Source organism: Manis javanica, chromosome 9 (assembly GCF_040802235.1).
Source record: "Manis javanica isolate MJ-LG chromosome 9, MJ_LKY, whole genome shotgun sequence".
Lineage (NCBI taxonomy): Eukaryota > Metazoa > Chordata > Mammalia > Pholidota > Manidae > Manis > Manis javanica.
Window position 1 is genome coordinate 325,114 of NC_133164.1, and position 15,746 is coordinate 340,859.

General features: G+C 56.7%; 1 protein-coding gene across 6 annotated transcripts in view; it reads left to right on the forward strand.

Moving 5' to 3' along the window:
• Nucleotides 1-15,746, forward strand: part of GAS6 (growth arrest specific 6) — a 34,884-nt gene that overhangs the window by 1,167 nt on the left and 17,971 nt on the right. For 5 of the 6 annotated variants that reach the window (XR_012120957.1, XM_037024777.2, XM_037024779.2 and 2 more), the window contains 2 exons: nt 11,125-11,149; nt 12,111-12,173. Coding sequence is in view for 5 of the 6 variants with exons in the window: in XM_037024777.2 (XP_036880672.2) it covers nt 11,125-11,149; nt 12,111-12,173 (88 nt within the window). In the remaining variant the exon portion in view is untranslated. The remainder of the gene's footprint in view (nt 1-11,124; nt 11,150-12,110; nt 12,174-15,746) is intronic. The other variant, XM_073212294.1, reaches the window with a different exon arrangement.

The window sequence follows — 15,746 nt, forward strand, 5'->3', positions numbered from 1 at the left end:
CCAAGCGTGGACCCCCCTCTGTGCCCTGTAGGGGCGGGGAGTTTGCCTGAAAACACTCGGGGTCCCCGGGCGCCTGGGGCCCTGCGTATAATTCTGCCAGGGCAAATGACTCTGGTGGCAGGAGTGGCAGGAATGGGGACAACTTGCGGAGTGTCCCTGGGTACCGCGAGTTCAGGGTGAGGCCCAGGCTGTTTGGGCTCTATTCCCGTTTTTCTTCTAGAGATTTCTGGGATGTAATAGACATGGTATACAATCAACAGACGCTCAATGTGACCCACGTAGGCTTTTATTTTGACATATTTCTGAGGGTTAACAGGACGACCCCTTTTAAGCACCTTTCTGAAACAAGATTTGGAAGATGGCCTGCGTGTGGCTCCCTGTGGCACAGCCTACGCCCGCCAGGCTGAGCTCAGAAAGGGTTCTTTCTCACGGGCACCCAGGTCGGCCGCAGGCTTCAGCCCCACTGCGCGGAGCCGTCTGCTGGTCCTTTCTGGCCTCGCCTCTTTTCCCGGTGTTTAATGAGGAACCGGATGCCCAGTGAGTCATGCCCTGCAGATTTCTGAAAGTCCAGCAGCAGGGCTGTGCGTTTGGCCACCCGGGGTCCCTGGTCCCTGGCCAGCCGAGGGCTGGGCGACAGGTGCAGTGCTCCCAGACCCCGCGGCCCCGTGGCCAGAACGTGCGCTTGTGGGCTGAGAGAGGAGGCTTGCAGGTGACAAGAAAGGGCAGCGTCGCCACCACCCACCGCCTGCCCGCCCAGCCCGTTGCCCAGAGTGCCAGGCCCTGACCTGGCTTTACCTTGCTGCCTAACCACCCTGCTGCTCTGCCCCAAGATCGATTCCCTTCTCTGATTTTAATTACTTTTATGTTTTGATTATAACTATTCACAAAGAAGGAGGAAGCGCTGCTGACTCCCCGGGGCCACTGGTCTCCTGTGTGTTTCTGCGCAGGCACCTCGCACTTCCTGGGGTGTCCCGGCTCCCCTCCCCTTGAGTCCCCCGGTTGGTGCGGGGGGGGGGGGGCCCTCACAGCCCCGTCAGGCGTTCATAAGCTCCTGTTCACATCAAAGCCGGCCATGATTTCCCGTCCCCGCCCCCTACGGGTAATCACATCTCCCTTACCAGCTTCCTCATCGGAGAGGCTGCTTCTGCGTCTTCCCTTTGTTGAATCGCAAGCCCTTCGCTTCAAACGACACGTGCGTCTGTGCGGACCTTTGTACAGACGGTTCGCTCTGTCTGGATGTGGTCCTTGGTCCGCTTTCCTTCTAAAGAGGCAGTGGAACGCTGGGCGGAGCCGGGTTAGGGTCAGGGTATGGGTCAAGGTTAGAGTTCAGGGTTACGTCGGGAGGGTGCTTTGAGCCCAGCTGCTCTGGTAGACCACGTGTCTGTTTTCCCATCCATTCCTGTCCTTTCTTTGGCGAGATTCAGGATCGAAGGGGGTGGAGATCCTCCGAACACAGTTCCCTGCCTCTGTGCTCCAGTGTTAACAGCATCTTTAGAAGACGTAGTAAATTACCATTTAGTAAGTCACCATTAGTTCCTCTGGTCCCAGATGTCTGGTGCTCATGTTTACAACCAATAATCCTTTGCCTTCAAATACAGCTTTTTTTATTGTGTGGGATGAGGCCCCTTGGTGGGTCCGGGTGAGGGGCTCCTGTTAACCTAGTTCAGGAATCCCCCCGGGGCCTGGTCGTGTGGCCGTCACTGGGCCTGCAGGGCCAGAGTTCTGATGGGTGACATGATGTGAGGCCGCCGGCAGAGTCAGCACTTCCTGGGCCTCGATCCTCAGCCGTCTCAAGGGTGCTTATAGGGCGCCCGTCCTCGCCAGCCAGGGCCATCGTCAGGCTGGTCCCATCTTGCTGTCCACCGTGTTAGGACTCTGGAAGCACCGGGCTGCCCTCTGTGTGTCTGGCAGTCACCTGCCTGGGTATGACCCTGCCTCTGCCAGCTGGAGGAGAAGGCTGCTGCCTCTCTGAGGATTCGGAGGGTTCGAGGCCTTGGGAGCAGGTGTAGAGCAAGCCCGGGGAGGGGGGAGCCTGGCTGCCACTGGCTGGTGGGCCTGAGCTCCTGGAGCCAGCTCTGCTGCACCCTGCTCCTGGGATCGGGCTGGCCGCTGGCTGAGCATGACTGTGTGGTAAGGGAGCCCCAGCTTTCAGACCCAAAGTCCTTTTTAGGAGGGAAGGCACCTGTCAGCTCGGACAGTCTGTCAGCACAGGGCTCCTTCCTGACTCCGGGGGCTACCATGCACCTGTGCTGGGAAGGAAGGGAGGGAGGGGCTTCCTGGTCCCCGGGCATCCGCCACCTGCATCTTTCCTGGGGGCAGGTGGTCCTCCCACATTCGTTCAGGCCCCAGGTGGCCCCAGGCTACCCACTGCAGCCACTGCTGACCCACTGTGGCCCGCCTCCCGGCTCCTGGTGTCCTGCTGCACCTTCTCTCTCCCTGGCCTTCCCCTTGGTCTGCTTCTCACTCGGAGGAACTCAGGTGGTCAGCCCCAGGTGTGTCCCCTAAGCTTACCGCAGGCCAGCCCAGCAGACACCTCTCTCCTTAAAGCCTCAGAGGCATCCTTAAAGACGCAGATACCATCTCAGCAATCACCCTTTGCTTCCAGTAAGGATTGTAGGCAAATGACTTATAGCCCACGGCTGCCCAGGTAGCTCCCACCACCCCCCAGCACCTGCTGGCAGGAAAGTAATTCTCGGCCATGGTTCTGAGCCCACCACCTGTTCAGTCTGAGAGACAGACAGCAATATTTGCAGACTGGCTACTAGGTACCCAAGGGTATCACAACAGAGGCACCTGGCGCCCGCCCACAGCTGGTACTCAAGCCCCAGCCCATTTCCATCTCAGTCTGTCTCTGTCTCTCTACATCTCTTGGTCTCTGCCCCTCCATCTCTTTCTCCACTCCCGGCCCCTCAGGCGTGGGGGACCCAGTGGAGGTTGGGTTCCCCACAGTGGGGGTGGGGGTCAGTTTCAGAACCCTGCTGGTCTTCTCCTGAACTGTGTCTGCCCTCCAAGGATCCTGTCTTCCTGAGTCCCAGATTCTTTGGGAACAGCTTTGGGAGGGGCATCCCCTACAGAAGTAAGAGCCCCTCCTTCAAGTCACCCCTTGTTGGGGTGGCCTAAGGGCCTCATGGGGTAGAAGAGGGGTCTCAGCAGGGGGGTGGGAAGGGTGAAGGAGGGGGACCTTGTCACCCCCGTGACTTACCTCTGCAGCATGGGGCCCCTGGCCAGGACCTCTAGGACAGCCTCTGCCCACCGGCTCCTCACGCGCGTCCCTGCCTTGAGAGCCAGGCCTTCGTGCCCAGACACATGCTCACAGGTGGGCGGAGGCTCAGAGGGGCACAGCCACACTCTGATTTGCAGCTGTGAGTCCAGTGACACGGGACACAGGTCCCCTGGTCCCTGCAGGCCCAGCCTCAAACCACAGGGGGCCTTGAGGAAGCCCGCCATGGGTGGGACGCCTTGAATTGTTGTCCGACAGGTTGTACTTCCTCCCATCTTGGCCCCTGCACTGCACAGCCTGCGCTGGTCAGACCAGAGCCAGTATGCGGTTCCCCCCACACCCATGCCTGCCTTCCCCAGGCCGCCTGGCGTTGCCTGTGCGCCCACCTGTGTATCTGTTTTGATCCCAGGAGTCGGAGGGGCTTAGCACCAAGCTGTCTGGTGTAATGACAGGCCAGGCCCCATAAATGGCACCTCACCCTCGAGGTGGGCTCAATGGAAAACCAATTATGGACATTTTGTGAAACACCCAATGTCTGCCTTTGTTATTCAGGAATGAAACAGCCTTGGAAAGAGCTGATGCTGTGGCCTGTTTCTGTAGGTCCCGGGGGGCCAGGACGCCCCAAACCCAGGCTCTCATTCTGCTGTAGCGCTGCTGCGGTGTCAGCAGGTGTCCCGATGTCTTCCTGCTTCGTTTCCCCTTGTTCTTCCAGGTCGAAGTTGGGGGCTGTTTCTCTGTGCAGTAGCTCCTGGTTTGAGGCCAGTCGTTGATGCCTCTTAGCGGACGTTACCGTGTGGTGGTCTCCCTGTGATGTGGTCTCCCCATGAGGCTGGCATGTGTGCCCTGTAAATATGGATCCTGACAGAGTGCAGGTCCCTAAAAGTTTCGTAACAACGGTTGAAGAGGGCTGGGGGTGGAGGGCACAGAGAAGGGCCCCGCCCTGCTGCCCCATGAGGGTGCAGGTCCGGCCTGACTGCGGGTGGACAGCGCTCAGGAGAGGCAGGGGCATGTGGCTGCCCCGCTCTCTAACGACGCACTTGTCTTCTCACACTTTCAAGTTGCATGTGAAATGTGTTTCCTGCCATGTTAGTGCCTCTGATAATAAAACACGTTTTTTTTCCCCTTTTGCCCCCGACCTACAGGCTAAGCCCTGCTTTGTGAGGAAGCCCTGGCACGCTGTGCTCTGTGGCATGGCTCTGCTGGCCAAGGCCAGCCCTGGGGCGGGCTTGCACCCTGGCCACACGGGCCCCAAGCGAGGCGGGCGGGCTTTCCAGGCGCTGGCAGGACCGCCAGCTGCAGCTCCCAGAGACCCTCTGGGTGGACACAGGCTCCCTGAGCCGCGCCCCAGACCGAAACAGAAGCACGTGTGAGGAGGTGGCTGTGGGCAGTTGTCGGGGCCGGCGTGCGGCTTTGTGCCTCCCATTTGCTCCATACCAAACTCCCTCAAGTTCAGACAGACCTGCTGTTTGTGCTGCAGGAATCGCCCGAGTTTGCACGATGGATGGCTGGAGCCACGCCATCCGAGTTACTCCTGACACATGCCACGCCCATCCCATGCCAGACGTGTAGTAAAGCTCAGGCACACACACCTTGGTTTAGCTCAGATCTGGGAACCAAAATGCACTCAAACTTCCCTTCCAGAACAGACCAGACTTCAGCTGCATTGCCACAGATTCTGTCGGAGGGTCTGGCATCACCTCCTTTGGCGGGCACCTTGTGGAACAGGCCCCCCGGGGACCTACTTAGGGACTGTGAGGGTGCTGGGAACTCCTGACCCCGAGCCCCACGTGTACCACTAGCTTGGGCACCTGTGCTCACAGGACCTCGCGGGCTCTTGCAGAAAGGCACCGTTGTCCAGGAGGTGGCCCCAGTACCCACACCATCTTAGCCACCAAATCATTAATCCTATGCTCTGTCAGGTGTTTTGATTTGCTGTTTTGTATGACGGGAAAAGATGTTTTGCTTTTCCCAAAGAAACATGAATGGGCAGCAGGACGAGACGGGCTGGCTGCACTCCGGGCAGAGAGGGGGTGGGGGCCGGCAGAGCCTGTGGGCTGCCGGGGCACCCGCCCCCGACCCACCTCCCTTCTCATCGCCCGTCCGACTCTCTCCACCCGCAGACTGGCTGCCTCCCTCCTTCCCTCTTGCTCAGCGCTGCCGGCACAGCCCTTCTAGAGTCCAGACCCAGAATCTCCTCTGCTCTCAGCACTGCCTGTACGATGGCTGTGTCCCAACGCCTGCAGTTGTCGCCTCTGCCTGTGGCTATCCTTCCATCCTGTCCACACAGCCCCTGACCGGCCACTGTTCCTGGCCACACGGCCAGCAGCCGAGCACAGTCCCTCCCCTGCAGCCACGCACCGGCTGGGCCTGTGGAGGCACCAAGGCCTCTCCCAGCTCTGAACTCAGGGGCCTCTTCCCCGCCTCAGCGCCTCAGCCGCTGGGTCTGCCGCGCCCCCACCTGCCCAGCCAGCTCACAGGCCAAGCCAGGCTGCTGTTTTGTTCTCTTCCATTCCTCTCCACACCAGAGGCCCTGGGGGCACACGGGTCCCTCCTTCACACCAGAGGCCCTGTGGGCACATGCTCTCCACCCCCAGGACAGCAGGCAGCATTTTGAATGCCCTTTGCTATGTAGCCCATGTATGGACAGGTTCTGGGCAATGGGACCTGGACACCTTTGGGGACTGATTTGCTCCAGACAGGGCGTACGAAGGGCTGGGCACCTAGGAATCCCTCCATGCATTAACACCAGGTTGAACAGAGCTCTGTGGGTGGACCTATGGAAATCTCATTTCCCTGAGAGAACGTGGCCGGCCGAGCAGAGCGGGTGCGCCACCCCACCCCTGTGGAGAGGGGGCTCAGTGTTTCCTGAGTTCTTTTCCTCTCCTGCCTGCAAGCATATCCCATCCACTCCAGTGAGCAGGGTAAGAAGAAAGATATTTGCTGATCCCTGCGCTGTTGACAGTGCCATGAGCGCCCAGCGGCCCCGGCAGACCTCTGCCAGGAGGGCACACTAGTCCAGGAAGAGGCCGTTTACAGGGAATCCACTGAAAACAGATCAAATCACATGGAAGTTTAAAAATTAATCTTGACTAATGAAACTAAATTATGAAAACAAACCTGTTCCATCTCAGGCTTTATAAAATTTGGATTAAAAATGCAATTAGGCACTAAAGTTTTAGAACAAAGAAAGATTGAATTGAGAATTGGAGGTCTGGAGCATAGTTTTTCCAAAACAGTAATGATTTTTAGAAAGCCAACATTCTTCCACCATAAATGGAGATATTTTTGCAAATATGTCTGCCAATGTCACCCATCTGCCCAGAGGTTTTCCTAGTCCCTAGGTGATCAGGTTGCTGCCTTTGAAGCGGTAGTTCCGTGCTTCTGTGGCACTTGTGGAATTCTCTGTCACTGTTAACTGACCTAAACCCGTTTGTCAATGCCTTTGCCACGGATGTGGCCTAAAACATTCTCACTGACTAATGAAATCCTGACATTTGGTAGATTTATAATTTTACTTTGCAGGTAATTACAAATCTGTTACACTAATGAATCAAATTCATCTAGCCTGTTATTTTCGACTGCATAAAGTTGAAAAATGCAAACAGGGTTTTAAAAGAGAAGTTTAATTTTCTCTGGTGTAAAAATTTTCTCTGGGAGGCAGGCTGACTAGGGCTGGTCAATCGTGCCAGGGACTCACATTACTTATTTGTCTCCTTAGCACTGGGGTATGGCCTGTCTTCAAGGCCACCTCACATACCAGACAAGATGCTATAACACCAGCCATCACATCTGCATCTAGCAAGGAAGGTGTAGAGTCAAGGTCCTCCCAACTCTTTTTCCTCAGTTCCAATCTGCCTTGTATCTCATTGGCCAGATTTCAGTCACATGACCCCCCCACCCCACCCCCCTTTTGCAAGGGAGGCTGAGAAGTATAATCTTGTTCCTGGGTGTCTGCAACTCTAAGGGCCAGTGTTCTGTGCCTAAGGATGCAGGGAGAACTGGGGCAGCCGGGCAGCGATGAGTCTCTGTGTGTGGGAGCAAACCGGTTCTACAAGGCTAATTCCTGTGAATGTTTTCACTTCTGGTGACCAGTACTGCTCTTAGCCTCATCAGACAATTGCACAACTCACCTTGCACACCGGCCTTTTCAACTCAACAGCCTGTGCCCACCTTGTACCCCAGCCCTCCCCTGCTTCCCACGTGCGTGCCCCATGCTGGGTCTCGTGCAGGTGCAGCAGCTTGGCATCGGGGGTTGAGCTGTGGAGGGACACTTGGGCCTCCTGCATTCGCTGTGCTCTGGAATCACTGCCCAGGGTGGGTGAGAAGCAGGTGATGCGATGGTCAGGTACAGAGCGTGGGCAGAGCAGTTAGGGAGGGACCAGGGCCCTGAGCCTCCAGAAGAGCACGTGTGTACTCGCGTGGCTGGAACCGTTCCCTAAAGTGGCCACAGAAAGGATCTGGCCTGCCAGAGGCCTGGAGCCAGGCCTGTCCCTGCTGCACTGTGCCTGGAGGCGTAGAGCGGGGTGGGGCTGCTGCAGGCACCCTGCCCTGGTCATGCTGTGCTGCAGCCGGCCTGGGCCAGACCCGGGCCCTCCCAGCCTGCACCTCTGCAGGAATGCCCAAGAATTTGTTCCAGCTGGAGTGCTTCCCTGGGTCTTGTGGAATGCTTAAGGAGGCACCCGCTTGGAGAATCTTAGGAAATGAATTTGGTAGAAAGAAAGGAAAGGTGGATTTTGTATGAACAGTGCTCGGATAAAATGCATGGAGCTAAGTAGTCCATCGCCAGGTTAGGGGCCCTTAGTGGCCCATGAGTCAGATGAGGGGGCCTGTGCGTGCCTGTTTGGGGGGCTCTCCACCCTCGGGTTCTTAGTGAGTAAAAGCCGCAGTACTGGAATTCCAAACTGACACGGCTCTGCCCAATTTCTGTCTCAGAAGTCAGGCTTGTCAGTAAGACCACACTGAGGCCAAAAGGTCAGTAAATTGTTTCAGCTGCTTTCCACAGAAAATGTCCTATATACTTCCCAACAAGCAAAGTTATTGTGAGACCTAAGGCTCAGCCTGCTTTGTCAAATAATAAAAATATCCTTGGACACAAAATTTTAGGCAGTTATTTATTAATGGAAGTAATAAATTTGAAAGATAACCATTTGTCATGTATGAGTCCCTGTTACATTTTGTAAATGCAAGATAAAAGTCCTAGATATGCCACACCAAAAACATGTATGCACAGCTGGCCTCGGCATGTCTGCCAAGCAGTGTCCATGTTCATTAACCCAGTGCTGGGAGTGCAGACAAATCCATTCAAGCACCCGGAGCAGGAACCCAGGACACTGTGTAAACAGTGAATGGCAGCATCGACGTGGGAAGCCGATTTGATTCCCTAGGTCTCCCTGGCCCTGCAGGGACATTGCTCAGCATTAACGTAGTTTGAGCAAGAAGGCATTTAGTGACATCAGTTGCCTGGTTCGGGAACCTTCCCAACTGCACATGGCACTTGGAGTCCACTCACACTCCAAGCCCAGGTGATGTTTCCATCTTGATAATGTACATTTGGACAGACTTGGCTCCTGTTGTTTCTGACCATTTTTGGAAGAAGTAGAGCTTAATAGTGAGATCACCCAAATGCTCCCCAAGCCAGGGGAGGCCCAGGAAAGAGCCCCACAGGGTGGCCCTGTTTGGGGCTCCAGAGCAGTGGGCTGGGTGGGCAGCTGGCGAGGAAGGGGGCCCAGATCAGAGTGCAGTGCAGAACAGATCAGAGCAGAGGCTGCATCTGCTGGTGACCATTCCACAGGGACGGGCTCCCAGCCAAGACCAGCACCCTAAGCCCCATGGGGACAGGTGCCCCCAGGACAGGCACTGCTCTCCTCCTGGGCTGTGCCCCCAGCAGTGGCGACAACTTAGTTGTTGACTTACACGCCTGAGTCTGATCACCGCCTGCAAGGCCCTTGGGGTGAACAGAGGAAGGGAAGTTAGGTAAATGGCAGGTAAGCTTGAGGAATCACAGCACTAATACTTCCATATCAGCACTATGAGAGCAAGAAAGAGACAAGCCGAGAGCGTTGGTTTAGATTTTTTTCCCAGGTCCTTACCTATTTTACAAATTAAGATCCAGCGCTTTGTCCAACTAAGTGAAAATTCCCATAGGTGTGGTTAACTTGGGGGAGAGGAACATGGTTTTTCTATCAGTGGTTTTCACAACAGTAGAATTCATTATTAAAACATTATGCATAACCACTAACCAGCCTCAATTTTTGAAAAATCTAATACACCTTTCTGGAAAGTTGTGGTAATGGAAACATTTACATGCAGTCGGGTGCCTTATTCAAAGTTCTCAATTGTTTGCAATCCTTTCTTCCTACAACTCTTGGTTTTCTAAATCTGAATGGACACTTCGCATCCACCCTAAATCTTACGTTTCAGAACCAAAGCCCTTCCTTTTGTGACAAAGCCCCGTGGCCTTTCCTCCTCTAAAGCAGGAGGGTGTCACCCCTGGCTTGCGCCAGCCCCACCTTCTGCCCCGAGGGATGCCCGGAGCGCGGGCCGCCTCCCCCGCCTCTCCTGTTCTCTGAGTTGGCCCGTCTGTGCCTGAAAGCAAAAGGAAGAAGCAGACCAGACCCTCGAGGGCCCCTGAGTGCCAGCAAGGAGGGGCAGCCCCCCGACTCCCAGACCAGGCCTCTGTCACATCTGCAGTGTCACCTCAACTGCCACACAGCTGAGATACCAACTTTTTAAAAAGTTAGATCTTTGCTGGAACATCACCTTCTAAAAATGCATCTGAGTGCATCTCAGCAAGTGTCCGACCTCTGTCGGGGTGGGGGTCCTCTGGCCAAGCGTGCAGGGAAGGGGCCACAGGTACCAGCCAGCCCATGCAGGCGGCGCCACGCGGAGGAGGCGTGGCGCCAGCGTGGGTGTCAGGAGCACCTCCGCTATGGCTCTGCTGCGCTGGCAGCTGCCTCTAGGTCTCAGCGTGCCCTCGGGGGCCCTCCCTGGCTACCAGGCTTCCAGATCTTGCCAGACTCCGCAATTCTGTGATAATGGGGTTAACCTAAAAGGCCTTCCTTGGTGGTGGCTGCGGGGACTGAGCAGAACCACGTGGGCACATGGGATCTGAGCACATGGGATTGCACAGTGTGCAGCCGACACTCAGCATGGCTAGCGGCCCCAGTGACTCAGCCCCTCCGTTCCGTCAGGGAGTGTTTGGGGCCTAGCTGCTCCATCGGACCTAAGCAGGAGGTCAGATTGGACGATGGTGGGCAGCTTTAACCAGCCCACTAGCCTGGCGTCTGTGGCAGCCAAGGGCCCTGCAGAACCCCAGTTCCTGGGGCAGACATGGGGCAGATCTCTGCAGCATGGCCCCCTGTACTCAGAGGTGGGAAGCCACTCGTGGCTTCCAGTCCTCATCCAGCCCCCTGATTTTACAAACAGTGTGCAAATCAGTGCCCACGTGCTGGTGGGCACACAGGCCTCTGCGGTTCCGAGGACCCAGTGTGGACGAGGCCTGAGCCAGCTTGACATGCGGCTCCTCTCCCCCTTCTCCAAGGCCCTGAGCTCCTGCCCGCACGGCCCCGCTGTCCTGGCCGCAGAGTGCCTGATGGCCTTGGTGGCCCTGCAGACCGCCGTTCTGCAGAAGCCGCATCTCAGCCACCCAGGCCACCCCCTGGCCCGGTGCTGGCCCTCTACCCATCCCTGCCCCTTGCTCTCTCTTCACTTGGTGGTCTTTAGGCAGAAAAGGGCTCTCCGGGCGGTCCTGGCCCCACCGTCGCTGAGTCAGCTCTGGGGAATCTCCACCTCCTCAGACCTGCCTCCAAGTTCTTTCCACCCAAAGGGAGCAAAGGCCAGGCCAGGGAAGCTGTGGCCTCGGGGCCCCACTGCAGTAACCGGCGCGTCTCTTTCTCTCTCCGCAGGACTATTTTTACCCTCGATACTTAGGTAAGTCTAAGTAAGGCACTGCTTCCCTGGCTGGTGAAGTGTCAGGCGCCACAGGAGCAGGCGGCCAGCATTCCCTCGCACGCCGCTCCTGGAGGAAGGCCGCGGGCCACACGCGTACGGTCTCTCCAGAGCCGCAGGTCAAGCACTCGTTCGTGACTTTTACGCTGTGACGGCCGTGGAGACCTTGGTCGGAGCCATTTGCAAACCCCTTCTCTGCTCTGATTCCAGGCTGAGCACATTATCTGGAAATGTCTCAAACTCTGGTCTTGGGATCCTGCACGTCTGAAATTAAGGACCCAAAGAGCTGTGTTTATTGAGTTTACCATGATACTAATTAAAACTGAGAGCATTAAAAATGTTTTTGTTTAATCTGAATGACAGGAATGTGCAAAGACTCCCTGGCCAAGGAGCAGAGCTGTCACTGGTGTGGGCCCCTCGGGGACTGGCCTGGCTGTGCTGGTCTCCTTGCAGGCACCCATTGCAGGGAAAGACAGAGGGCTCAGCACCCACTTGGCCCCGGGGTACACGTGCCCAGCAGCTGAGACCCCGCCAGCTCCCAAGGAGAGCGTCCAACGTGCAGGACAGCTTGGAGGGCTTTCTTCAAAACAGACCGACTTTCAGATTAAGTGCAGGGTTTCCAGAGGAGACCAGCTCTGCTCCAGCCATGGTCAGACAGCCTCCTGAACGTTATCAGCGGCAGAGCAAGTCCCCAGCCAGGCCACGGCAATGTGCTGTGACACCCTCTGGATGCACAGCTCTGCCATTTTCTGAAGGCATTTTCCTGTATGTCAGTGTTAAAATGATCTCTATTCTCAAAAGCTCAGATACGTTATTGCTGGGGGATGGTGGCATCGTAGTAAATAGGCTGCTTTCCCATGAGTGTCTGAGAGACCAGTCCTAGTGCTAAGTTCTGTTCCAGCTCCTGGGTCTGAAGGTAACGCTGTCTGTTTCTCTCTTGCAGAGTGCATGAGTAAATATGGTTCTCCGTACACAAAAAACCCCGCTTTCGTTACATGCGTTCAAAGTAAGTGTCTCCTCCCTGTCTTCTCCAAGCCCTCTGAGTTTGGGTGACTTCAGACTTGTCTTGAGTATTTCCATTGTCTTCAGGAGCCACGGCACCTGCTGAGACCTGCCCCCCTCCAATGAAATTTCTTTATTAAGCAAGGAAGGTTGAGTTTTTCCAATAGGAGAGAAATTCACGTGGTATGAAATTTTAACCTTTGCAGGGGTGCAGAGAAAGCAGGTCCCTGCCCTGACTCCCAGTCAGCCAGTTAAGTTCCCTTTCCCAGGAGTAAGATATTCTTGGACCTGTAAAGATATAATGCAGGCTACTGTGTCGTGGATACTTCCACACAGGGACGCACAGGAGAGAAGGTTGGCAGCATGATTCGTTTAATCAACGTGCATTGGCAGACTTCTAGGCTATTTCCAGTTTTTATTATTGCAAACCGAACCAGGCAGTATCTGTGCATCTGTGTGTCTCCTGCAGAATGAGCCTCTAGGAATGGGGCTGTGGGGCCACACGGGCACCACCTGTTCGACACAGGTCCGGCCGCAGCGCCCCAGGAGGTGCCCCTGCCCTACGCCAGCCTAGTGGTCTTTCAGCTGTTCGGTCTTTTCCAATGTAAATGGTGAAAAGTGACACCCCATCATTTCAGTTCATGTTTTTCTTACTAATGATGAAGTTGAGCTCCATGTTTAAGAACCTTTGATTTCCTTTTGTGCACAATTTATTCATATTTGTCTATTTTTCTCAATTTGAAGGAACTGTTGATTAGATTTGCAAATTAGCCATTTGTTCTCAAGATAGAAAAATTGTGCCTCAGCTCATCATTCATCTTTTTTGTTGTTATTAATGTCATGTTTAGTGACCGTGTGGAAAAGCTGCCACTTCTGGTGTCCTGTTGCATGAGTTACCCACACACAGAGCAGCACAGCCCCGTAGCCGAGCCTGGCCCGGGGCCTGGTGCTGGTCTGAGACCTTCTCAGTGTGAGCTGCTGCCACCGCAATACCAGTGTGGCCACTGCCCCTGAGGGCACCAGGCCCTGCGCACAGCCAGGGCACTCCCTGCACGCGGCCAGATCTGAGGGGTGGTAGGAAGGCAGGGAGGACCCAGAGCCAGCCGGGGCTCTGCTGCGTCACGGCTCGTGTGCATGCCAGCTGCAGGCCCATCCGACGCCCCGTCATGGACCCCAGACCCTGCCCAGATGCGCCGAGGACAGGGTCCGTTTAACACAGCAGTTCTGCTGTGACCAGCCTCCCCCCTGGCCCCTGGGCAGCCTCGCAGTAGTGGGTGCAGAGGAGCCGGTTAACTCAGAGCCAGAACCCAGGCCTACGCGTCAGGGCGGCCAGGAGCCAGCCTCGCCACCCCCAGGGGTCAGCCATGCCCCGCTGAGGCCGTGGGCCAGCAAGAGCATCCCAGCTTCGAGTCCTGGCTGTGTTTTAGCAGCTTTCTTGTTAACTTGCTGAACCAATTTCTTTTCTATGTATTCAAACTTATTACATCATTTTAGTTTTGGGTTCTTGAGTCTTCCTTTCCTGAGATTATAAAGGTCCCGTGTGTCCCGTAGTTAAGTGTGTGGTCTACACAGCGTCTCCCTGAGGCTGTGGTGGGGCGAGTCTGGAGCAAATGGTCATTGCTATGAGGGGAGGGGCTAGCTTTTTCCAACGCTTTATTTGAAATCACCAGGTTTGCTCAAAGAGGGCTTCAGAATCCTGGGCCCTTGGGTCCTGTGAGAGACGTCACGATGTCAGATGCCTTCAGTTGATAGCAGAGCTGCCCTGTCGATGGGACAAGGCTTTCTGTCCTTGTGCCGGGCACCCTGGGGGGTCAGGGTCCGGGGCCGTCCCTCAAGCTGGTGTCAGAGGGCAAACCTAGTGCTGTCACGCCAAATGCCTTACACACGGTTGCCAGGGTGCTAGGGGGCTTCCCTGTGCCCAGACTCTGCACCGCCAGGACACTCCCTGTGGACAGGCGTCCACCTGGGAACGTGACCTGGGCACTGTCTGCACCTCAGAGGCTGCCTGGGTGCAACCACATTCAGTAAGCGAGGCCCGAGGTGCTGCAGACACGCCGCTGTCCCGTGAGGGCTGCCGGGGCGATCGGCCGCCCACCCACTGTGCTGGAAGACATGCCCCCGGCCTCAGTGCCACCCCCACACGCTTCCAGGGCTCCTTTCTAGGAACAGGTTGCCGAACGTGTTGGCACCCACATGTTAAATTAAAACAGCACCCCCATCACCTCCCAGCTTGTCTTAGCCACATCCAGCCGGGTGAGCCGGCCGTGGCTCCAGCGCAGGATCTGGGCCGGGTTCCTCCACGTGGCCCAGGCTGTCTCCATGAGCCCCTGGCCCAGCCCCACCCCGGGAGAGGGTCCCTTCGCCCTCTGCTCGGGTCAGCAGGACAGCCCTGCACTGGGGGGCATCCGGGAGGCAGCTTGTTACTGCCTTTGCCCCTGTGCCCCGGGGGGAACAAGGAGAGGAAGGCAGCTGAGAAAGGCATCCTGCTGGCTGCCAACGGGAGCTTCACATCCCAGGACCACGGCCACCCAGGCCCAGATAAACCCCTTTGTTCCTGGGCAGCTGCGCCCCCCTGGAGCCCTGCCCTGGCACGCTCCGCCCCGAAGCTCTCCCTGGGCACAGTGTGGGGTGGTTAACTGGGTGCCCAGGGGTCTGAGAAGCTGGGTCTTTGTCAACGCTTTAAGATTCTGCACACTTCTGGGCACCTGCTGAGGGCCCGACAGATGTAGGCCTTTGTCCTCCTGTCCTACAGAGAAACTTCCCAGCAGGGTGGTAAAAGGAAGTGGTGGTGGGTGTGGCGTGGGACTCCCACGACAATCCCACCCTCAGAAGTTGTTGTCAGACCCTTGTCCTGGGACCCTGAGGGTTTTTTAAGAGGGTGTGGTCAGGCATTCTAGGCCAATTCCAGATGAAGTTGACCAGCCCTGTGTCAAATGTGCAGGCATGTGCTTCTGAAATGAGCTGTGGCAGAGCCTCACGCCGCATGCCCGCCTCCCACCGTGGGGTCCAGGCAGCAGGCCCCTGTCGTCTCTATTCCTGGAGCTGGGCTTGACCTCACCTCCCCGGCCCTTGGTCCCAGTGTCGCCCGCGGTACGGCTGTGCTGTGTGCCCAGAGATGGGGACGGCCCAGAGATGGGGACAGCCCAGTGGCCCCACGGCCGACCCGAACCCCCTTGCCCGTGGCACCCTGCCAAAAACAGCTATGTGAGTGGCTCAGAAACACTTGGAGATGCTGTGCTCAGTTAACACAGCCAGCACACTGTGTGGCACAAGCAGGCTTTGAGCTGTGCCACAGAAAGGTCACAAGAGGAGCCACACAGATTCCCCAGGAAGGTGGGCGCTCCGTCAGGGGCCTGCTGCTGAGAGGGGCCCAGCCTGCGTGGGATGGCAGAGCGACCAGGCACCCTGGCATCTGGAGTCTGTGCCAGTGACGGGCTGACAGAGTCCCCGTGTGGGCAGGAGGAATGCTCGCCTGTGCTGCAGGGCAGGAAATGCTCTGCCGGAAATTCACTGCTGGTGACCACGGCGGGCCCTGGGGGGGAAGCCATGCCCAGCCTTGGCGTCAGGCTGGAAACCT